The 26,193-nt window shown below is 40.5% G+C and overlaps 1 protein-coding gene across 1 annotated transcript; it reads right to left on the bottom strand.

Annotated features, from left to right (window-relative positions):
- Positions 1–1,453: 1,453 nt before the first annotated feature.
- On the bottom strand, positions 1,454–25,361 carry lmln (leishmanolysin-like (metallopeptidase M8 family); the record flags this gene model as incomplete). Its single annotated transcript, XM_069720100.1, has 15 exons — positions 1,454–5,693; positions 5,945–6,155; positions 7,413–7,543; positions 8,285–8,444; positions 12,450–12,582; positions 12,981–13,168; positions 13,253–13,360; positions 13,956–14,073; positions 14,354–14,448; positions 15,566–15,671; positions 17,649–17,827; positions 21,962–22,079; positions 24,248–24,330; positions 24,953–24,983; positions 25,258–25,361. Coding segments are annotated over 15 exons (1,866 nt in total), but the record flags the coding sequence as incomplete, so codon positions are not given.
- Between the last annotated feature and the right edge of the window lie 832 nt (positions 25,362–26,193).

The following is a 26,193-nucleotide window of genomic DNA, read 5'->3' as shown; positions in this document are numbered from 1 at the left end:
TCAATATATTGAATAATTTAATACGATTAAAACTGCAAGCAGTGATATGCGGGCCCTCGCACGCTGCACGTCGGGGATCCAGCAGGTCGGGGTTGCCGGCTCCCCGACGTGCAGCACACGAGGGTCCACATATTCCCGCTTGCAGTCTTAATTTTTTTCTCGATCTCGTTCCCTATTATCCTTCCAAAAAAAAAAAAAAAAAAAAAAAAAAAAAAAAAAAATTTTGCTGGCTTTAACATCTTCAGAAACTCATGAAAGTTGGTGCCTGACGCATGTGCAAAGTTTCATGAGGTTTGGAGCATCGTTTGACCTTAAACATCAACTTCCTGTGTCACGGTGAAACATCAAACTTAGCCGCATCGCCCTGGCTATATTATATACTATATACTATATACTATATACAAAAATGAATTTTGGGTCACTTTTTGGAGAAATTTAAAAAGTTTTGCATACACTACACATTACAGGAAGATATTTGATTTCACTGCAGACCCCCTTGAAAACATGTATTTCTACTATCCAAAGCATGTCTGCGGCAATTTTGGTTGCATCTGAATAATATTTATGGCCGGTGGAGTTATAGGTTGCCCTCGCACAGTGGACGTCGGGGAGCCGGTGGGTCGGGGCCCCTGGATCCCTGACATGCAGCGCGCGAGATACTGCATATCCCCACTTGCAGTTTTCATTTTTATCTCGTTTCCTGTCTCCAGCAGGGGGCGCTACGAATATGAGTGAATATTACCATACAGGTGTCTTCAGGGCGGGACTGTTATCAAAGATGTAATGTTTGAGGAAGATCGGAATATGTACACAAAAGTTACAGCAACTTGGAGTTTCATGGCGAGACGATTAAAATGGCCGCCACACCACGCGCACACCGTTGGATGAAGATAAATTCATGATGCCAAGACACTTTTATGTACATCTCAGTGTGCTACACGTGTTCAACAAATTTGGTGCATGTAGGTGAAACTAGATGCCGAGGCTGCAGTTTAGGGGGCGCTGGTGAGCCGTTTGGCCACGCCCACTCGCATAACACATATCAGATGTGTGTCTCACCAGGCCGGATGTATCCCGAGGAGGAGTTAAAGTACAACGTGAATCGCCAAAAGCTCCTGTTGAGTTGACGTAACGGTGCAAAGTAACTTTTTTGTACGTCCAGGTGTGATTCACGTGTCCACCGATTTTCATGCATGTATGTAAATGTAGCCGCCGGGGCATCTGTGTAGGGGGCGCCGGCGAGCCATTTGGCCACGCCCACTTGCAACTCCACTAAAATACAAAAATTTGCGCTGGGAGAACTTTCATGATTTTTTTTTGAATATGAGAAAGCCTCCAAAAATGCATTTAGCATTTGCAGGATAAAAAGAATAATAATTTTACGAATACCAATACGGCTTTCGCACCTTTGGTGCTCGGGCCTTAATTATACAAGACAACAAAGATGTTTCAGGGTTACATACAGCATTTATTTAGAGTTTTGATTTGTCTTAAAAAGCAGCCCTTTTCCTAAAAAACTAAATAAATATTACAAAGATGATCTGAGTAATGCGAAGTGTTATACTGAAGGGATCAGCAGGTTTTCTCAGCCTCATCACTACATAAAATTAACAGGAAACAAAAAGACAAATCTTGTGTTTTCATGATCAGAATTTCAAAATCATCAAAACAAAATCATGAAATGAGAGAGTTCTTTTCAACACAGTCCAACTTCAGCCATCACATTAAACATCTTCATAACAAAAAATGAAATGAAAACTGAATCTCCTACAGTTCAGTCAGTTTAGGTGAAATTCCCCTTTTATCTGAACATGACTTAGAAAAATGACATGAAGCTCTATGGTGAATGAAACAAATAAATCATGTTTCCAGCTTCCTGTTGACGCATTACTGCATAAAATAATAATAATGGGAAAAAAAGTTACAGAAAACAGACAAACGCATCCACATGACAGACTTAATAGAAAACTACATTTGTGGATTTCATTAAATAAATCAAATTAAAAACACCTCTGACATTCAGTCACTCTGAACTCTCTCCATTCCAACGCAGCCAAACAGAAAAGTCCTCTGACATTAAGGCCAGTTCTTTTGGTTTAGTGCAAACACCGAGCAGAACAAATGTAAAGTGTTCAGTCTTAAAATAAAAGCATCGCGCTGCAGTTGAACATTAATGACTAAGCTGCACTAAAGTACCAGAGAAGAAGAGTTTCATTCCAAAACAGGCGCTAAAAGTGAGCCAAACCAGTGATTAAGGTGATTAAAGAAAAACCAACACAACTCCATTTTTCCAATCACTAAATCAACTTGTTCACTTTTTCATCCTGGTTTTCTTTTGTGTGAAATATTAAAGACTTTATTGTCTACGTTCTATCTGAAAATAAAGTTTTACTTAAGTTACTAACTAACTAAGTGATGTGATAGCCTGTATATCTATATTTATTTTATTTTGTTAAAGTATCTTTCCAGGTCTTTACATCTTTATGTGTTTAGTTGATCTCTTTTTGACTATTTTACATCTTTGACATTATTTTGCATCTCTTTGTATGTGTTTAATGTGTTTGTTGCCATTTTGTGTCTGTGGTCCTTTTGCATCTCATTGTGGTAATTTTTATGTTTATTTGTGATTGTTGTGACGCTTTGCTTGTAGCTATTTTGTGTCATTTTGTGGTTGTTTTGCAACAGTTTGTAGTTATTTTGTGTTTTTGTAGTTATTTTGTCTTTTTAATTATTTTGTGTTTTCATAATTATGTCTTTTTTTTATTGTTGTCTTTATTTGTATGTATTTTGTGTTTATTAGTAGGCTAGTTATTATTTTGTGTTTTTGTAGCAATTTTGTGCCTCTTCCTAAATATTTTTGTCCTTTGTAAATATTTTGTCTTTTCGTAGATTTTTGTGTCCTTGTAAATATTTTATGTCTTGTTATTTTTTTCTCTGTGGGGTCATTTGTAGTTTTTTTGTATTTGTAGTTATTTTGTGTTTATTTGAAGCTATTTTGTGTTTATTTTTATTGAATTTGCTTCTGTTTAGAGATGTTGAGTTTCTCTTTGATTTTGATATAGGCTTTGGGTTGCTGTAGTCATGTTGCATCTCCATGTGGTTGTTGTACGCATGAAGTTGTTTAGCGTTTTGCATCGGTAAAAAAAAAGTGTTGCGATCATAATCCAGAACATGTTAAGTCATCCTCTGGGGACCATGAATGTCTCCATTTGGTTAAAAATTTCCTTGTGGGGAAAATTTAACACGACCAAAATTTCATCTTCTGAGCACCGCAGATATGAATACTAACAATTATGAAGATGTAAGTTCTCAAATGTAACAATGTCCAAAAGGAGAAAACAGTATTTTGAAATGAAACCCTTTTTGTAAAACTCCAGAACATACTAGAAAATAGTGTGACAAAATAATTTGATGATTACTTCGTCACACAAACATGATGAACACTGATACAACAAAAGAGATGAAATTACCATCATACTGCAGAAAAAGCTTCTTTGTATTATGACTCATCAGCCAAAACATTTTCCCTGGAAATATATCATCACTTCAGACGATCATCACTACAGCTCACCACCACAAAAATCACACACTGAAATGTTCTCATCATCCAGTATTAAAAGGACATTTACTCGGCTTCAGACATAAATAATATATCTCAGACTCTTGAATTGTGGCGATAGTTTCCTCCAGCATCTCATCTTCATTGTTCTCATTTGGCTTAAAGCAACTACACGGATAAAGATGTTAAAGAATTCAAATGAGGCAGTCTTTCTCACACTGGGCCGCAGTTTAAAGACAATCATTACTAACCAATAATGCAGCAAATGTAAAAACTGCAGCGAGACAGTCAACGATCCTGATGGCCTGACAGCTGGCTGAGTGTGCACACTACCAAGTTATTATAAAAACTTCCACTTTAAAACCACAAAGGTTTAGAAAGAAACTGAGCCCCGCAAAGAGATGTTGTTTGTCTAAAAGAGAGAAAACCAGAGGAAACTGTGACCAAAGAACAGCACTCGTGTAGTGAAAACACCATCCCTAAAGTCCAACAGTGCTACATCCATATGCGTCTGAACAGTTACAGATTCATCCCATATTGTTCCATCAATCTGACATGAACTCTATTGAGACAAAAAGCGAGGTAATGAATTTAAAATTAAGTGACCTGTCAGGAGGAGGCTGGGGAAACTCCTCTCAGTAAAAGTTTGTATTTACATTAAAAGTTTTCTGCGTAAAAGATCCTTCAGGCTTATAAAATGTTAAACAGTTGACTCCTGCTGTCACCAAACTGCACACATCCTTCTATTGTCTCACTTAGAGGGACACGATTGTTCTCTCGGCTTATAAATACAGTTTAAGAAAATGTTTTTGTAGCTTTAAAATCACCCAGTTGCACAGAAACATGTGACTTTAATACAATCCAACCACCAGGACATCACATGACCGTTTTTTCCTGGTCTATGTTTGGGCCAATTGGAAATGGAAACTCGCTTTGAAGTGGGATGATCCACAGTCACTTCTTCATGATCATCAAATATGTATATGAAGAGATCTGTGACTAAGCTGAAAATACAGATCTCCCATTTTGGTCACTACAGTGTAAAGGGAAATGAAGCAGGATGATTCCAAGTTGAAGTTGTGAAATCTGGGTAGAAGCCAAAGTGAACCCATCAAGTTTCTACTGCAGCATGAGCACCCAAAAAAAAAAAAAAATCCCAAAATAAAGTCTGCAGTCTTGGGGCCAAAAAAATGGATCTGCGTTGTTGTTGTTGTTGTTGTTGTTAAACCAAAGGACTGATGTTCCACATGTTCTGTTTTCATGCAGTTAAGTAACCTGATCACTGCTACAGCAGATATAAGATGTTTAAATGCACTGCGGTAACCTGGTTATTCAAAAGCCACAGTATACACCTTCCTCCACCTGACTTGTTCACAGCTTCAGTCTTCCCTGTGATTACAGTCTAAAAAACCGTGTTCAAATTAAGGTTCACTCAGCCACTCTGAAGGGTGGACCAATCAGTGACCAGTGAGACTGATGTTGAAGGAGCTGCACCAATGGTGGCAGTGGTAAAGTTTTAGTACACAATATATGTCATATGGTGGTCAAAGCTGATTATGGTTAAAGACTGCTCCAGTAATTTCAAAATGTATCTAAACTAGTCCAACTAGGATGCAACAACTGAAAACAATAATTAATTGAGCGTGGCTGGATCAATGTATTCATTCATTTGGTTTTGGTAATAACAGGCTAGTGCTCATGTATTTGTCTATTAACTAAATGATAAAGTTAATTACAATTAGTAATTGTACAATTAGTTGTTCAATTACCTAATTGGTTGGTCTATAAAATGCCAACGCACCTGAATGGAGCTTCAATAAAAGAATCCCTGCCAGAGGTGAGAGATGAAGATATCACAGGACAAAATGGTCCGAGGAATGACGTAAAGAGGAATGGATGAGCGAAAATCCCAAAGAAGAAAAGATGGAGAAAATAACAGAGGTTAGGAATGAAGGAAAAGAGTAGAGAGAATTAAAAAGAAGAGACTTTTCAGGTGATCAGCTGCCCTAGTGTGGAAGTGTGTGTGTTTGTTATCAGCTGCAGTGACACAGCAGCAGTCCAGCCACTAGGGGGAGCAGGTTGAGCAGCAGGAGCCACAGAGTAATGGCCAGACCTGGAGAACTGGAGCACGGATCTAAAACAAACAAACAACACATACATGTCAATTACATTTTTACAGTGCACTATACAGATTTGGTTATTTTAATAACGTGTGCTTAAATGATTCTTGATGCCTGAGACTCTAAATTTGATTACATTTACCACTTCAATGGTTCGCCTTTTCAGACACTACTATCCACTAACTGTTCCATGAGACGCCAAGAAAACCATTTAAGTGCATCATCCGAAGCAGCTAAATGTAAGATAAGAGTGAGTGAGACTGACCAATGGGGTTACTCCTGGAGGTGTTGATGGGCGGGAGCTGGTGGGGGAGAGGGCAGTCATCACAGAAGACAGTGCAAGCAGGGCAGACCAGGACGCCGTTGTAAACCCAGCCGTTGACTCGAACGCTGACGCTCAGCAGCTGACCGTTACGGCTGCACTGGAAGGAGCGATCCTGAACGTACACCGTCAGACCCTGAGGGGAGCACGACACCTGCAGCGCAGAGAGAGCGGCACGCAGACATACAGTACGTGGGTGGACCAGGTGTCTAGTTTTCCAAAGTCAACACTGCAGGAGAGACACTTTTCTAACATGTGGAAATACAACAAGAAAGACTGAAACCCGAAGATGATTGACAGATTAGGGAACAGGAGCTGAGCTAAATTAGATAAATGCACCTCACTGTGCAGCATCCCAATCACGCAGGTCAGCAGACTGGTAGGAAGCTTTACTGCACTTATGAGAGTTCAGAACGTTGCATTCAACCTGTACATATATATATATATATATATATATTACATTTTGTTTTTTTATGTTTTAAGTTGCAGAGACATATTACAATTTTAGACGATCGCTCAACACCGGTAATGGGTCCCACATCGTCCCTCACAAACGTACCCTTTGTCCCATATTTGGTTTGTTGAGACCTGTTACTCTCATAACACGTGTTTAATGTGTATGCTACACTTGTCAGTAACTTTATTTAGTATATTTCATTTAAACTTGACAGAATTCTGTTGATACAAAAAATATTTTAACAGATCTAAATGATGGCTCAGTTCAGTACTTATTTAACTTGCTAACATTTTGGCCAACACGCTCATTCACTTCTCTGTGAAGAGAGTCCCCCTGTCTGAAGGGTGAATGCAACAAGCTACTAAATAAGCCCGTTGCTTTTTAGCTTAGCCTAGTTTAGCTAAGCAAAAAGACTGGGAACATGTTCCTTGTGTAAATAATCATATGGATATGTTATTTATTATTACATAATGGAGCACATTGGGTAAAATTTTTAGAAAGGATAAGACATGATAGGACATCATGTGACCTGAGCTCTCCACTGATGACAGATAAATCAAATTGAAAGCCCTGGAAAGAGCTGCTAAATGGATCATAAATAAATATTTTCTTTTTGGTAAAATCTAAATTGTGGATTGAATGTTTTGAAAAAGCATAAAATGTATTCTTTAAATCTGTTGTGATGCTAGCTGTTGTTAGCCAAGCTGCTGAAATTTTAAGGTATTTTTGGTTTAAAAAAGACGTTGCATCAAGCTGTGAATGTAGATAATTGCTTCAAGAAATGAAGAACTTAAGCACAGCTATCAAAGATAGCTGCTGAACCTTTGTTAAAAAGTTGATAGTACAAGTAAGAATATAACTCCAGCTCCCTGTGGCCAGTAGGCCCATTCAGTAACCTGTCGATGTGTGTGATGATATACATCAACCTGCTAAACTGTGGAGAACTGACGGCACCTTGTAGCATCCGGAGCCCCAGTCAGGGTACGTCATCTTCCGGGTGCACTGCTCCATGACAAACGCTGACTTCTGGTAGAGACACACAGAGTCCGGTCCGTACCGCTCCGCTCCATAATTCCTCCACCAGTCTGACCACACACAGAAAGGTCGCACTGGTCAAACAGGCAGCACTGGTGAACAGCATATTCATAATAAACCGTTTACAACAGAGTTAAGTGAAAACGTTCCCCAAACATCTTAAAAGAACTCTCAGTTCAACTCATGATGTTGACAGGAATCTGACATTAAGGTCAGCTGAATGGAGGTGAACAACCTCTCTGTCAAGTTCTGTTAATTTTTCACAATAAATACATAAAACAAAACAAAACAAAGTACAACACGAAAGTCTTCCTCATATCGTTAATATTCAATCAGAAACAGCTCAACACCTCTAAGGACAAACTGAACAAGATTGGGCTCCATGTATGAGGAAGACATGGGAGAAATGTGAAGCACAATAAGTCTTTCTGTCCCCTCTGCCAGGCCACAGTGAGATTTGAAAAACCCAAATAAAGCAGAACTACAGTATGTTGCATGCATTTTAGTTACAGTCATACAGGGCACCATCTTGATTTTGGTCTGCAGGGTTCAGAAAGCCTCTAAAATTCTGAAATGTGAAAGCTAAAGTGTGAAAGTGAACACTGTTTTTAGTCTGTGGAGCTTTTTTTCAAATTAGCAATTTTTTGCTCAGCAAGCCCATATTTTTTATAATGAAAAACACCCGATACAACAGTGTGCGTCAGTGCTGTGTTTTAAATGTATTTTGGACAACAGTGAACGTTATTCTTTAAACAACATAGTGGTGGTGACAGCAGCAGTGTGAGCAGTACCTGGCTGGTTCGCTGACACTCTACAGTACGAGTTTCTCTGGTACTCTCCACTGAGGTGCCAGCTGAACTCCTGGCTGAAGGGACAGAAGTCAGCGATCTCCACAGCACCACCGAAGTACGACAGCTGATCAGCAGCCACGTCCGGAATCTGCTCAAAATACTGCCACGCACACACGCACGCACACACACACACACACACACACACACACACACACACACACACACACACACACACACACACACACACACACACACACACACAGAGAGAGAGAGAGAGAGAGCGAGAGAGACTCGGTTACAGCACACAGACAGGCCACAGCACATCTCATTCCTGTTCACAACAGACATTAATATGCTTCCTGGCTGATCCTATCACAAGTAGACAGCTCAAAGTACAGATGTGAATGCAATGAGATCCGATCTGCTCAGACCACATTGGAGGTTATAGCATCCTCTAGACTTTGTTTGAGTTTTCATTAAGTTAACGTCAACTGTAAGTTCTGACACACATCAAACCCACAGCAGTGGAAGAGGCCCCTCATCCCTCGCAGGGCAGAACCTGACCCTCTCAAACCTGCTGGAATAATCTAATGTTTTGAGCCTGAACCGACGTGATCGAGTTGAGCCCGACGGTTCAGGATGTGAATAACATCAGACATCAGTGTTCAGACATTTACAAATCGTTATTTTCCTAAAAGTCATTTTTTTCACAAAAATGATTTTGTGCCCAAATCATCTCCTCATGATGCTGGCCACCTCTGATAAAATCGCCTACAGCCTCAGTTGAACAGATCATGCGATTCTACCCCTGTAGTATAACGGCCTATGTCAAGAGTGTGACTTAGGCCGTTTTATTTTGCCAAAGTCAAAAGACAATGTGACTTGGGCAATTTTACAAGCTTTTCAAGATGGCGGCTGCATCAAGAAGAACAAAAATCTACCGAGCCACTGGAGTTATTTCCATGATTCAGGGCTCGTCCCCTATCGGTAAGTGATGACGTTTACTATAAGATAAGCTAGGCTATAAATATCGCATCGTTAGTTAGTCTTTTATTCAGTCTTTTTAGTCAGCACACCACTTTGGGAATCCCTGATGTAGCTTAATACAAGTGACCACAAGGCAATGAATGTTTGTCAGAATGATCACACATATGTGACCGTACACCTCAAAGGTTTGAAATGTTTTCAATTTCGGTAGGAGATGCACTCGACAATTCTGACACCGATCAGGCCTCATCCACTGAAAATGACAATGAGACCGTTGTTGAAGAGATGAAGCAGCATGTACCAGGCCGAGACTGTTTCAGATGGAGCAGACAGTAGCTTAAACACTCTCGTTGATGTTGTTGAAGATGGCAGGCAGACTGATCCACACCATGAAGAGGACATATCTGATGAAGATGATGTCATCAGCGATCCAGACTATACCCCATCTTGTGACTTGTCCGCTGCCCCTGAAAATGAAGACAGCCTAACCATGGTGGCAACAACTCCAGAACAGCAGGATGAGGATGTTGATTTAAACAATATGGTCCAAAGGAAAATAAATAAACGCCTTAGTCCGGGAACATGGAAGCAAAATGAATCCAAGGAGAAACGTCTCAAAGGAATGTCATACAAGAGAAAAGGTGGCAAAGAAATAAGTGCAAAGGCTATGGGTCCTCCCTGCAACTCCAAGTTATGTCAGCGAGTCTCAACTCGAGACTGCCAAGTCATTACAGAAGAGCAGCGGCAGAAGATTTGGGCAATGAACACCTGGGAAGAACGTCGGTTATACGTCACCACTTTGGTCACAAAGGTTAACATGAAGCAAAAGAAAGTTGCTGAGGGATCCCGACGCAATTCATCATTGTCCTACCAACTGAAGCTTCAAGATGGAACGAGTCTCAACGTGTGCAAGGCACTTTTTTCCTCTCCACTTGGTCTCCCTGAAAGAACTGTTACACACTGGCTGAACAAAGACACCATCGACCATGACGAACAAGCAGCAGCGCCGCTTGAAACTGATGTGAAGGATTTCCTTAAGGACTGGTTGAGGGACCACTATTGAGTCACACTACTGCAGAAGCACAGAGACCTACAAAGACAAGAAGTTCCTTCACCCAGGGACAACCATCTGCCAACTACATCGGGAATATCAACAGGCAGCTGCAACTGCTGGACTGAGGGCCCCAACGGCCAAGTTACAAATACGATATTTCACAGATGTGTTCCATGAAGAGAACTATTCCGTATTCATTCGGCGAAAAGATCAGTGTGATGTTTGTGTTTCATTCAAGCATGGGAATATCAGTAAGGCCGAATATGATGCACATGTCACCCAAAAAGATGAAGCGAGGCAAGAGAAATCCTGGGACAAGGATTCTGCGAATAATGAGAAGTCCGTTTGGACAACTGACTTGCAAGATATGCTGTTGTGTCCAAAAACCCAAGCCAGCAGCCTGTATTACAAAACGAAACTGCAGGTCCATAACTTTACCCTTTTCAACTTGAGATCAAAGGAAGGGTACTGCTACATTTGGGACGAATCAGAGGGCGACCTGAATAGTGAGGTATTTGCACACCTTCAATATCGTCATTTTGAAGGTGTGAACAAAGACCATCCAGAACTCAAGGAGATCATAGTGTGGAGCGACGGTTGCGGTTATCAGAACCGCAATGCATGTGTGGCGAATGCATTCTCTGAGCTTGCAAGGAAATATGGGGTACTAATAACACAGAAATACCTTGTTGCAGGGCACACACAAATGGAGTGTGACAGCATGCATAGTACTATTGAACGCAAAATAGTTACGGATATCTTCACCCCGAGAGACTATGTCATCATACTCCAGACTGCAAGAATCAGGCCATCACCTAACTATGTGAAGGTGCTCAAGCATGATGAGTTTCTGAAACTGAATGGATCTTACTTCATTAGCATCAGACCAGGAAAAAAAGCTGGAGATCCGAATGTGCATCACTTGCGGGCTCTTCAGTTTAGCAGTGGAGGCAAGGTCCGTTTCAAGCTGTCCTTTTCGGAGGACTCTGCGTGGGAAGCACTGCCACAGAGGGTACAGGTGCCAAATGAGCCGATAGCATGGATAAGAATGTTTCCATGTGCTCTGCCAATCAAGGAGAGAAAGTTCTAGGACCTCCAGTCAATGAAACACGTCATGCCCGTCGAGTGTAATCACTTCTTTGACAATTTGCCACATCAATAGGCATCAGTCAAGAACCCAGGAAAGAAGAGCTGGAGGGAGAAGTGAGGAGATGCACATGCTTCCTCAGCATTATGTTGAGTTAGTTTGTTAGTTATGCTTTATTGATGACAGTGTTAAAGGTCTAAAATTGCTTAAGTCTCAAAGGCATGTTCAAAAATGTCCCTAAGTCATTTATTCCTCTTATGTGACATAATTGACAAACATTGTTATTAGTATGTCAATAGTCATCTATTGTCGTAACCTTTTTGATTGAAATTATTAATAAATATCATAATCAACATTTGGTTAAGTTTTTTGTGTTTTCTGAAAAAACAGAAAAAATGACTTAAGCCATTATTTTAGGAAGGTGACGAAATGTGAAATACGTCAAAACTTTCTCGGTGACGGTGCATTCAAATGAGGGTCCTTTCTGCGAGGACGTTTCATTGTGTAAAGAGCCTGTTGTTTTTAAACATCTTTCTACTCGCCTTTCTGTACATGTTTACATGTTAATCTACTTTTACAACGTATAGTCACATGATGTCTGTGTTCATTTGCATATACAGTAGCGCAAAAAAGTGAGATCATATCATAAGTGGTCCATCAGTTAACTATTCTGATAATGAATTAACATAAATTCTTCTCTAACTAAAATACCAAATATTAAATAGCTCTAACAGAATATTTACATGATTTATTGCAAAATGTGAAGGCACAGGAGGGTGCTTAATTCGTTGTTTTTTTTTCATTTCTATATTTCAAAGATGTGGAATGGATCGACCTCTGTGCTATTGTAACTAATCATGTGCTTGTCAGATTCAATCTGGTCGACAGCGTTGCACAAGATTCTGCAAAAGTTGGTCTAATCTTTAAGGGGACTGTTAGGACACCAAAAAAGGTCCCAGGGAAATCTCCCCCCGCCTGCTCTGCTGAGATGGTCACCGCACAGTATGAGTGTCCAGTCAGTGCTCCCAGTCATCTACCTGGTACTCCAGCGGCAGCTCCTGGGGGTATTTCTGCAGGTTGCAGACGGCCACAGCCAGCTGGTCCTGTCTGCAGGTCAGCTGCAGGGGAGAGGCTCGTACTGTGTCGCAGTACGGAGTCACCGCATGTCGCCTGCAACATCAAATACAACACAAACACTGCTTGTAAGGTTATTCTTTTTTTCTTTTTTTTTAAGTCCAGAATTTATAGTTTTTTTATTTGGAAGATGAAAATCTGATGAATAAAACCAATGATGCCGAAATGCAGCTCAAAATCAGATGATAAAAACACCATTTGGCTGACATGCAGATTAACTGACATTTTGTTTTGAGCCTGTTTTCTCTTCATTCTTTTCTCTAACATACATGACACTGGGCTCCATGGGAAGTCTTTCACAGTCTGAGCACATGCCTGAACACATTTAAACTGAAATCCCACTAACGCTGCAAGCTTTAAAATAAAAGCAGGTCATGAGGGTCTAAAAACAGCAACGCTTCATCTGAAGAAAAGTTTCACAGAGTTATAGTGACCTTTGTCTCTGTCTATCCATCCAGAACTTGCAGCTCTTCATGACAAAGTCACAGCCGAGGCCACGGCCCCAGTCCAGCCTCTGAGCAAGGCTGTAGTTGGCTCGGTACCAGCCGCTGTCCTCCATGATGGCCAGCGTCAGCCGAGAAAACACCCGGTTCTGAGTGTGGGAGCCCGTCATCGCTTCATTCTGAGGGAGTAACAAGGGATCAACACAAAGTAAAATAAAAAAAACTGTTCACTATCAAAAAGCCACAGAAGAACGTGTGCTGACCTCCAGCAGCCGTTTCTCCCAGTGGTTGAGTTCAGTTCCTGTCCCTCCCTGGTTCTCCAGCTCCATCCCCTCCAAGATGGGACAGTTAAAATGTCTCCTCGCCTCCTCCTGGAACAGAACAACACATATACAGCTCAGTCACTTCCTGACATCAGGTATAATAACTAAACTACAGGGACATCAGCTCCATCTTTTCCACCTCTAATCTGACATCTATATTACATTTCTGTCAGCACTTCCCAGCTAAGTCTAGTATATATGACTCCTTGTTAAACAAATAATCAACTAACAAGACCTGGCAACCTGCATGAATAACTGAGCAGGTCTAAAGGGCAAAGGTCAGGGGACCCCTGGGCCTGAGCCTCGGTATAAAGTGACTTATTCTTTCTTCTAAAACCATCGGCTTAGACAAAGGATAAAAAACAGGCTAAACCGGAACAAAGTGATTCAAAACAACTACAAAGAAATACAAAATAACTAAAAAGATACAAGATTCCGACAAATATACAAAAATGCCTACAAAATATGCAAAAGAGACGTAAAGCGACTACAAAAAGATACAATACGAACACAAAGAGACTAGAAACGACAGCAGACCCGAGATTCAGACAGGTGTCAGAAAATATATTTATTAACCAATTTAAATTTAAATTATGTCTTTATATTAAGGTTGAAACTGTGACCTTTACAAACTGCTTCTTACCACAACACGAGGAGTGACGAGGACGTGCACTTGGTGTCGGACCATCACTCCTCCTTTGATGTCCCACAGTCTGCTGACCCTCCTTATCACTGCTTCACTCCACTGGTACAGACCCAGGCTGGCACACAGGTTCAAGATTAGAAGTTAGAGGTAGCACAGTAAAGCAGATGTAGCAGGATTTTAGCTGATAAAAGCATCAGAGTACAACAGAAGTGCTTTTTGCCAGAAATGTAATAAGCAACAGGCTAAACACTGAATTGATGCTGTGATTTGTCAGACATGTGGAGGTGAGAAAGTGTCCTGGATTTGTGGCACATCCAGACACTGATATATAGTTTGCACCCCTGCAGAATGAGATGATTTGCCATCAGGTAGAGTTTGACACAAACTGTATTCACCTCTCGTTGAAGGCGGGCAGGCCACTGGCGAAGCGAGGAGTCAGAGGTTTGCCGTCATCATCGTGGTAGAAGGCAAACAGACCTGCTGAAAACCCCTGGTGGACAGAGCGCAAACAGCACACAGACCCAATTTAAGGGACTCGGTCCACATCCACAGAGATAATCCACAAAGATTCTGTTGTGAGCCTGGTTAAAGCCTGATAACACCAGACTTTTTTTTGCTTTTCTGTTGACTTTGGTGAACTCTGACAGCAGATGCTGACTAACAGGAATCCATATTAGAGCAGCTACAATTAATATTTAAAATAAAAGTGGTGTATAGATCTGTCTGTCCCTCGTGTTACACAACAATAAGCAAAACTGAAGGGAGGCGCTGGTAATATGGTGGTCTGTTATGAGTATGCTGTTAATATGTTCTGTAACCAATTCTGTACACTATGATAATATAACCTACAACGAGTACGCTGACAAAGTAGCTGTATTTGTATCTCGATCTATTTATGTATTTATATTTCTTTCTACTTTGTTTTGGCTGGTTGGGCTGTGCCAAAAAGTTGACATAATATAAAAACTTCTTTTTTTTTAATTAAAAACATGAATAATCTGTGTTGACATGAGACCTTTTGTCTGCTCTTTATTGCATAAAATAATGAATCCTGAGAATAAAATTCCAGCAGGACAGTAAACGGTCTTGTACAAAAAAACATACAAATAAGCTCCAACAGATGTTCCCACTGACAAACACTAACATGTTCCCAACATGCTACAGTTAGCTCACCACCTCAAGCACTAACTGTTTCACAAAAGACGGTCACACAAATTTTGCTGTGCTGCTTTCTGGTGTGACCAGGCTTTACTCACTAGTAGTTTAGAGCCAGAGCTGTGTTGGTGTGTATCTGCAGGTATGCACTGTATCCTGCCCTCTTCAGGAACAATTGAGTAGCAATACTACAAAATAAAATATTGCAGTAAAAATTGCGAGCTGAAAAAGTCAACAAAATGTACTTTAAAATATTTCATCAGGGGGCCTTCTGTAAGTATAGCAAGTATAGAAAGTTAGAAAAGATGAAGTGTAATTCAGCCCAGCCCTAAAATCTAATGAGGGTTAAAGGTCAGGTACCGGCTCATCTGTGATGAGTTCTGAGAGTTTCTTTACAACAATAAATCGCACAATTTGACAGAAGACGGGAAGAACAATGCAGCTGTACTGACCAGTGCGTGGATGATCTCATGTTTGACTGTGGAGAGCATCCCTTCAAACTCCTGAGGCTGAGAGGAGATCATGGAGGGACATAGGTTGGCGTAGCCTGCAATTGGTCTGAACACACACACACACACACACACACACACACACACACACACACACACACACACACACACACACACACACACACACACACACACACACACACACACACACTAGGTCAAACTATTCGGGTTTTTTAGTCCTACACTGAAACGTGTAGGACTAATATAAACTGTCTCAAGTCTTAAAAGTAGGATAATAATCGATACTAGGGGTGAGCGATATATCGAATATAACGATGTATCGCAGCATATGTGAGGAGAAGAAGAAGAAGAAGAAGTAGGAGAAAAAGAAGAAGAAGTAGGAGGAGAAGAAGAAGTAGGAGGAGAAGAAGAAGTAGAAGGAGAAGAAGAAGAAGAAGAAGAAGTAGGAGAAGGAGAAGAAGAAGGAGAAGGAGAATAAGGAGAAGAAGAAGTAGGAGGAGAAGAAGAAGAAGGAGAAGAAGAAGTAGGAGAAGAAGAAGAAGTAGGAGGAGAAGAAGAAGAAGTAGGAGAAAAAGAAGAAGAAGAAGTAGGAGAAGAAGAAGAAGTAGGAGGAGAAGAAGAAACAGGAGAAGAAGAAGAAGAAGAAGAAGAAGAAGAAGAAGAAGAAGAAGAAGAAGAAGAAGAAGAAGTAGGAGAAGAAGAAGAAGAAGAAGTAGGAGAAGAAGAAGAAGTAGGAGAAGAAGAAGTAGGAGGAGAAGAAGAAGCAGGAGGAGAAGAAGAAGAAGAAGAAGTAGGAGAAGGAGAAGGAGAAGAAGAAGAAGGAGAAGAAGAAGGAGAAGAAGAAGAAGAAGAAGAAGAAGAAGAAGAAGAAGAAGAAGAACAAGAAGAAGAAGAAGAAGAAGAAGAACAAGAACAAGAACAAGAACAAGAAGAACAAGAAGAAGAAGAACAAGAAGAACAAGAACAAGAACCATTAAAAGGAAGCCTAGTCGTTCCAAATTGCATCCTTTTTCTTTTCACCACAAGCGTTGCGCTATCGATCGCGACGGATATGACAAAGTGGGTCAAAGTTCAAAACACATTTTTATGATGAAGTAGTATGTCCCAATTGTACACACTACATGCAAGAGTAGATACTTTTTAAGGGTAGCTGTAGTTCGTACTAAAAGTAAAAAGAAATAGTAAGCAAAGAGAGCATCAGAGAACTGTACAAAAGTGCAGTTAATCATCACTACAGTCAATGTTAACAATCGCTTGCGTGTAAAAGCTGAAACATAAGTAATCTGTGGAGACATCCAGAAAGTCCGTCACGTACAGGCAGAGATGAAAGTTACAGACAAGCTCTATGTTCATGTGTCAGTGCTTCAGTATGAAGCAGCCTGCAGCCACACACGGAGTCAACTAAATATCGACATGGGTTCACAAAACAAGTTAAGAATTAACCAGCTGATAGTTATGGCTGCATTTATGAATTCGGTCTAAAATGGTCAGGGCGTCATCCGAGCTGTGGTTCAGACACAGTTTCAGTTTCATATTACTCAGGGCAGGGACAGATCAATCATTCAGGGATGAGGGGGCTGCAGGTAAACTGTAAAACACTGTCAAAGATAAAGTCCTGCTCAAAATAATCCTGCTGCAGTTGCCTCTCAAGAATGTTAATTTATATATGCTACAGTACATGTTATGTTGTTTTTTTTCTCTCAAAAAACCTAAAAGAACCAATTGGATTGTCGTTGAATAAATACTGTTTTGTGACATTTTACTTGGTTGTAATTTCACCTTTTTTACATGCAAGTTTAAAATTGTTCCAATATAAACCACTAATGCATATAAACAGGAATCATCATACTGGTGGTATTTTAATGCATCTAAGGCTTAAATGAAACATTTCTAAAGTGCTTTAGAGAATATTTCAAATTATCGCAATATTATCTTTAGCCTATATCGCCCATCCCTAATCAAAACAATACAAAAAACAATCTAACCTTAACAAGACATATCAGGTAAACATATCTGTTTACTCATCTCAACCAAAACTGATTGTTAAAAGGTTTTGGCCTCCCACCTGTCCAGCTCAGCCTCCAGCTGGCAGTAAGCAGCGTAGGCCACTATGTTCTCCTGTCCACAGCGTTCTGTGGTGATGCCGCTGACATACAGCACAAAGTCAGACCCCTCCACTCCGGGACCATCCGGGGGCCCCGTGGGGCCACATGACTTCCCAGACTCACTGCACACCTTGCATTGCTAAGAGTGATACACAAAGAACAAGAGTGAGAAAAGGGACCAAAGTCTGAAAGTAAAACTCTTCACTTTACAACATATAATGTTCAACAACCTCTGCATGTGTCTGTCATGTCTGATGATAAGTTTTAACCCTGGATTCTTAATAGTGAGCCCTAAATGTTCACCAGTAAAAACAGACAACAGATGGAGAGGCTGTAATCCCAGTCTTCATACTTGACATAGTGACAATATGCTTTACACAATATATAAAATACACAAACACAACACATTGTTTTACAAACCAAAAAAAACAGTAAACAATTGACGCAATTTAAATGAGAAAAACGCAGAAAAGCTACGATTGAAACTACCACGATCAACTAAAATATCGTAATTTAACATAAAAGCCCATAACATACCCAGAATGCTTAAGAGTTACTGGGATTTCTTCATTAGGCAGTGCTCTTTTAATATTTTTTTAAAACTACAGTGAAGGAAATAATTATGTGATCCCTTGCTGCTTTTGTAAGTTTGCCCACTGACAAAGAAATGAACGGTCTATAATTGTAATGGCAGGTTTATTTTAACAGAGACAGAATATAATTTTTTTTTAAAAATACAGAAATTCACATCATATAAAAATTATAAATTGATTTGCATTTGATTGTGTGAAATAAGTATTTGATCCCCTACCAACCAGCAAGAATTGTGGCTCCCACAGACCAGTTGGATTCGTCCTTTCACTTTAAGAAAGTACTCAGAATCTCAACTCGTTAACAGTATAAAAGACACCTGTCCACAGAATCAATCCATCAGATTCCAACCTCTCCACCATGGAGACCAAAGAGCTGTCTAAGGACGTCAGGGACAGGATTGTAGACCTGCACAAGGCTGGAATGGGCTACAAGACCATCGGCAAGCAGATTTGAGAAGGAGACAACTGCGATTATTTGGAAATGGAAGACACATAAAATGAGCATCGATCGCCCTCGGTCTGGGGCTCCACGCAAGATCTAGCCTCGTGGGGTATCGATGATCATGAGAAAGGTGAGGGATCAGCCCAGAACTACACGGGAGGAACTTGTTAATGATCTCAAGACAGCTAGGGCCACAGTCTCCAAGAAAACCATTGGTAACACACTACGCCGTAATGGATTAAAATCCTGCAGCGCCAGTCTGAGGTTTGCCAATGAACACCTGAATGATTCAGAGAAGGCTTGGAAAAGGTGATGTGGTCAGATGAGACCAAAATCGAGCTCTTCGGCAACAACTCGTGTTTGGAGGAAGAGAAATGCTGACTATAACCCCAAGAACACTGTCCCCACCATCCAGCATGGAGGTGGAAACATTATGCTTTGGGGCTGTTTCTCTGCTAAGCAGACAGGATGACTTCACCGATCCGGAGGGAGGATGGACGGGGCCATGGACCGGGAAATCTTGGGCGACAACCTCCTTCCCTCAGCCAGGACACTGAAAATGGGTCGTGGATGGGTCTTCCAGCACGACAATGCCACGACGGCTAAGGCAACAAAGGAGTGGCTTTAAAAGAAGCACATTAAGGTCATGGAGTGGCCGAGCCAGTCGGCGGACCTTAATCCCACAGAAAATCTGTGGAGGGATCTGAAGCTTCGAGTTACCAAGCGACAGTCTCGAAACCTTCAGGATTTGGAGGATCTGTAAAGAGGAGTAAACAAAATCCCTCCTGAGATTATTCAAACCTGGTGACCAACTATAAGAAACATCTGACCTCTGTGCTTGCCAACAACGGTTTCTCCACCAAGTACTGAGTCATGTTTTGCTAGAGGATCAAATACTTATTTCACACAATCAAATGCAAATCAATTTATAACTTTTATATGATGTGATTTTCAGGATACATTTTTTTTATTGCTCTGTAAATTACTGTACATTGAGCTGATTTTTCATTTTGGATCTTGGTAAAGTGAAACAACCTCCAGCTGCGTGACGAGGTAAGTACTTGCAAGCGTCTGCACTAAGCAATATTTTTCTCTATAAAGTAAGTGGGGTCTTTGTTGTTATGAGGTTCCTAATGAAAACCATCAACGACTACAGCAATCTACATTTCACTTAAAACCAAACATTTTAGTATCGTTACTTCTCAACCCACAAGTAAGAGCTACACGCGCTGCATTATTTTGGACCAATTGCAGTTTTCTTAAATTACCTAGTAAAGTATTGGACCAAACAATTGAACAATAATCCAAGTGAGACAAAAACCTAAGCCTCAATTATTTGTTTACTAGTTTGTTGTGTCAAATATCTTGCACATCTCTTATTATCTCTTATTATTGACAGTGTTTCCCATTTTAGTTACCAATTTCTGTATGTGCTTTCCTATATTAATTTATTGTCTATGATCACTCCCAAAAGTTTGGTTTCTTCTACCTGCTTAATTGACATTGTTTATACTGAGATCGAGCTTTGATTCAATTACTACACTGGTGGTTTTAGACACATTTAAAATGAGTCTGTTACTTTTGATCCTTTCTACCACAGATTTCAACTCCCGATCTAGATTTTCTTTTAAATCACCAATTGTGTCTTCTGCTAAATATATTGTGGAGTCATCAGCATACATTGAAATACGTGCCTTTTTTTAATACGAAGATGGAAGATCATTAGTGAAAACTGTGTACAAGAATGGCCCTACACAACTTCTTTGAGGCACTCCCTGTCTTCCATTGAAGTACATGTTTGTTTTCTATCAGTCAAATAACTTTTAATCCATAGTAGTTAAGATTGATTAAAACCGTAACATTAAAATGTTTCCAACATTAACTCATTACCAATAATTTTCCTGTCATCTATTCCAATAAGCCAATCATCAACCATTTGAGCCAAGGCCGTGGCTGTATAATGCTTCTGTCTGTATGCATGTTGGAAATGTGTGATTATATTGTTATTGGAAAAGTAACTCTGAATTTCTTCATACCCAATTGTTTCCATCATCTTACTTAGGATTGGCAATATACTTTTTAGTCTTTGGTATTGGCACCACTTTGTATATTTTACATGCATACATTTTTATCATAACGTTGATCGGTATGGAACCAGTTTATGTAGCGAGCCCAGCTCTATGTGCAAATTCTGCTTCAGGTTGGCCTGGGATATTTTTTTTTTCAATATCTCTTTCAGGAATGATTCAATTAATTCTGCTAATTAATTCCACATCTTTGTCAAGGCCAAAGACTCTGATATTAAATCTTTGGCAAATTTTGTCCAGCCTTTCTGTTTTCTCCCTGTGTACCACAAAGCTCCAGCTCGACATCAACCAGTTTGGCTTTGCACTCCTTCAGTCCATTTTTTAAAGGATCCAGTTAACGTTGTGATTTTCCAACTGCTTCGGTTCGTTCTTTTCTTATTATTGAGCGGTTTAATGTAGCGAATTCATGTTTATTGCTCCACTGCGCACTGTCGGCATCCGTCTCCATTCTCACAGGTGTAATGTTTCAGATACTCCCACAGTGTTTTTGTAGACTTGGCAGCTGCATCTGCTAGCTGGCATCTCATCAAGAAAATAGGTTGGCTTTTGTCTGGTGAGGGTAACTTGTTACTGTACAGGTCTAGAAATTCAAAAACACAAATCACCTGATCCAATTCCAACTCTCTTTTAGCTCTTGTTTTGGTCTTCACCAACTCCTGGGGCTAATATCTACCCCTTTTACCTCACTTGTTTTACTTAGCTTTGCCATTACTTAAGCCCTAATTTGCAATTATTTAACATGCTTAATTAAGCTCGTGATCACTTCACCTGCTAAACGTCAGCATGTTATTTGACATTAGCATTTAGCGCTAAGTACAACGTAGGGGTGGGCAATATGTTGAATATACTTGATGTATCGCAGCTTATTCTACGTGGGATGTATTAAATGACTAACATCGAGTACAAAGCTGCTGCCGGCACGAGATACACCTTGATTTTATGCTTCTCTCACTCCATCCGGCTGTGTGTCTCTGTCTCTCCCCATTTCTGAAGGGCTTTTGAAAATATTTTAAAATATCGCGATATATATTGCGATATTATTTTTAGGCCATATCGCCCAGCCTTAACAACGTAACACTGCTGCGGGCATGAATGTGGACTCTTTGATTTTGTTTTTTGAATTATTCACAATATCTGAGGCCCTTGCTGACCTGCAGGTGGTGCTGTGGTACAATGACGGGACCACACCGGGTGATGTCTGCACAGGCGTCCTGGCAGTAGCGATGAGGGTCATCTCTCTTCCTCATGTACTGGTTGGTTGCACATTGTCTGAGTAGAAAGAGACAAAATAAAATGTATCTTAAACAAAATCACCATTTTCGCTGTGGCCTCCCTGATTTTAACAAGAGAAAGAAAAATCTAAACAAACATCATGCACGTAGTACCAAATGTTAGAGCAGCTTGAGGTTGTCAAAGGCTTGATAACATCCACTGTCAAACCGAGCAATAAAAGCAAAGCTTGTATTCGCAAACTGAAAGCACCAATAATTATAATACAATGATACATGTAAGGTAGGTAGGTCATGTGTGTACATATACATGTACAATACATGTATATTGTTCTGATTTGGGCCATTCTGCATAACTATTGTTTTTCGTAAAGATGTCCTTATTATTATTATTATTCTTACGTAAAGTGATTTTTCTTTTTGGAGGCTTTATCATATTCAAAAACTCATGAAAGTGGAAACACATTTGTCTCCTGGCGAAAAATGTCTTATTCTAGTGGAGTCGCGAGTGGGCGCAGCCAAATGGCTCGAGAGCGCCCCCTAAAGAGATGCCCCGGCGCCCACATTCACCTAAATTCACCAAATCACATGTATCACACCGAGACGCACAAAAAAGTCACATTGCAACGTTACGTCAACTCGACAGGAAGTCCACCATTTTGAATTTAGTCGCCATTTTGGGCGATTCTAACACTTTGTACTTTGTTGAACTCCTCTGAGGGATTTTGTCGGACCGACTTGAGTTTAGTTTCTCTGGATAGAAAACATGTTTGGGATTAAAAGTTATCAAAAATAATTCGTTTTCGTCGATGTGTGTGTCCGTAAGAGGCGGCCATTTTGAGCGTCTCGCCATGAAACCACGAGTTGCTTTAAATCTTATGTACATGGACCGACCTTCTCCAAACATCACAGGTATGATAACAGCCCCACCCTGAAGACCCCTGTGGGGGAATATTCGCTCATAGTCATAGCGCCCCCTGTTGGCCACTGGAAATGACACTTTTCATACTTTCACATTCTACGTCGAGTTGGTTGATCCCATAAACCTAAAGTCAGGTCACAATAACCTAAACATGTAGTTGATGATATATTGAGACATTCGTTCGACTTTGTCAATGGGCGTCGCCGTGACGATGTGGCAAAGTTGGATGTCTCGCCGAGACACAGGAAGTTGATGTTTAAGGTCAAAGGATGCTTGAAACCTCACGAAACGTGTCACATATTTCCGGCGTGGTGAGACGATACATTTGATGTGTTTTGCGAGTGGGCGTGGCCAAACGGCTCGCCAGCGCCCCCTGCTGGAGACAGGAAACGAGACAAAAATAGCAACTTTAAGCGGGGATACGCGGTCCCTCGCACGCTGCACGTCGGGTAGACGGCTTCGGGGAGGCAGCGCGCGGGAGTGCGAGGGCCCGTACATCACTGCTTGCAGCTTTAATTAAATTTTCTGATTGTTATGACTGGCTCATTCAGGCCATAACAATGATGGGAGGTCCACATGTTAAAACTGAAGGAAGTTCACATTTTAATGCAAAAAGCAAAAACTGCAAAAATGACAAGAAGACACAATTAAACAAAAAGTCAAAGGCTGCCAGGAGTCCATGGAGAGGGTCAGCCCCCACAACCAAACAGGAAACCATGTCAACAAGGCAAAAGGATGTGCTCTCATATGCAAAGTCTACATGAGTCTGCTTGTCACCCTTCCTCCAATTCCTAAACCGCTGCCTATACGTGTCGGTGACCAACTCATATGCTTTTAACACCGCAGTTTTCACCTTGGTGTAATCCATGCTATCAGCAGGACTAAGAGCAGAATATGCCTCCTGTGCCTTCCCGTAAAGACACACTGCAGCATTAATACTCTGTCAGCATCAGGCCGCCATGTGGTGTCCGCTGTTGGGATACAGCCTACAACCACATGGTTGGAGAACAAAGAAGATGCCAACATGAAAGACAAAAGCTTGGCCGCATGAGACAGTGCCTACAGATCCCATCAGCCTCCATTTTTCACAAGTCAGACTTACAAAAAGATTCGAAAATATCTTCTAACATTATATGTGACATATTCAAACATTACATTTTCTCACACTAAGGCTTTTTAATTTCAAATCAGGTGTTTTTTACCTGCAGAGGGAGTCAAATTATTGGATTATTGGACCCGCAAATTAAATTCAGATTAAAAACATGGTGATGGGAGGGCCCACATACCTGCTGAGCAGTACAGGCCCCACCCTGCGCCGCACACTGAAGGCCCTCTGCAGGTAGTCGATGGCCTGTGGAAACAACTTATCCTGAGAAGACACACACACACACACACACACACACACACACACACACACACACACACACACACACACACACACACACACAAGTTAGGTTAGCCAACAGTGATGTCCAAATGTCCTGATGTACACATCAGGACATTTGCTACATCCCTTCAACCTTTACAGGTCAGTAGAACATAGAGAGTAGCTACAGAAACATTTCATAGGCTGTGCTGTCGCCGACTCCCTCGCTACTGATATAGCTTTAATATGGTAGATAAATAGTTTCAAGCATCAAAACCCCAACGAAATGATTCACATCCGAATTTTATCAACTCAGTCTAATAACGTCTTGAAGAGATGCGTGATTGAATTATTTTAATCCCATTCCAGTTAGCATTGAGGCTAGGATGTGGGGTTCTTGATCAGCAGGTGTGTCTGCCTATGACAGCTGTATTACTTCCTCAGTCGCAGTAACAGACGTACCAGCAATCAACCCAAACATAAGCTTTAAAACGTCCCAACACACACCTGTAGCTAACGTCATAGGTGCTGCAGTCACGCAGCAAAGATCGTCATCGCACAGGTTAGCAGTTGATCTTTTTGTAACTATAACAAAAAGTGCGAAACATATCAGGTGTCTCCTCACCTTCACCAGTCTCCTCTTGTCTGCAGAAAGTCTGTGGAGAGAAAGCATATCAGCCTACAGACAGAAAGAAATTACGTACAACTAAGAACTGCAGTGGCGAAGTGAGTACAAGCGTTGTCTGAATCACAGACTACAAAATCTCAGGCTACAACTTCAAAGTAGTTTTTATGAGTTTGATGACAGTGCAATCTGAAATAACTGTCTATGGTCTGACTCTGGTGAAAATGGTTTTGACTACTTTTAAAAGCTTATTTTTACTCTTCCTGTTCATATCACTGACAGCCGTCGGCTGCTGAAGCACTTACTTGTCAACACTGTTGTCGTAGATTATCTTTATCTTCAGCTGAAGATCGTCAGGGGAGCTTCTCTTCGTCAAACGTTCAGGCTTCAGGTACACATGATGGACAACCTAAACAAAGTCAGCAGAAACTAAAATAAACCTAAAAACAGTTCAAAGAAACTTTTTCTTTATCATTTAGCAACCATACTACTTTGGGTTACTGCATAGCTGCGATTCCTTACAAAAGAATATTGAAACAGTGAAATGTCTGGATATTCAAATTCAAATTAATTTAATTAAATGATCGTATGAGGCTGTGGATGTTCATCCAGGGAAGTGAATACCCCAAAAAGCATTGCATTGATGCAACAGTCATTAAAATCCAATATTACCATTGTTGTTGGATGATTTTATGTGGCGACAGCTTTATCAGTATTGACGCATATATCAACCAACAAGTGATGCCAAAATAATGCTCGAGACAACCAATAAACAATAACTCCGTAAGTTTTATTTTTTTCAAATGTAAAATGCACCAAACAATAACAGTGAAAGCCTCAGAAAATTATGTTTTATTTGGGCTTCATTACATCAAAAATTTAACTTCATTCGGGTAACAGAGATAAGCTTTTGGTGATAGTTGGAAGAAATAAATTCAAAATAAGAAGAAATGTTGTTAATCCACTTTCTGGGGGTTTTGAAACGTTGCCGAATAATTATTTTTCTGAAAATGCAGTGCCCATCTCTGAGACAGGAATCTAAGGGTAAAACAAGTTATTGAAAAAGGACTACCCAACAATCTCCACTATAAAACACACTGCGAACAATGTACGAGTCAATTTTGGTGCCTTATTATTTTTTGGTCCATGTTAGGTTTGCCAAAGTTATGCTTCTATTTTGAAAAAAATTATCCGGAAGTGTTACTTGTGTTGTAAATGATTTTAGTCGCAAAGTGTATGTG

The sequence above is a fragment of the Brachyistius frenatus genome, unplaced genomic scaffold (genome assembly GCF_029030835.1).
Source record: "Brachyistius frenatus isolate BFR_SWC_R1_liver_20210118 unplaced genomic scaffold, ASM2903083v1 Contig_232, whole genome shotgun sequence".
NCBI classification, from domain to species: Eukaryota; Metazoa; Chordata; class Actinopteri; family Embiotocidae; genus Brachyistius; species Brachyistius frenatus.
The sequence above is the reverse complement of the archived record's forward strand: the minus strand, read 5'-3'. Positions and strand labels throughout refer to the sequence as shown.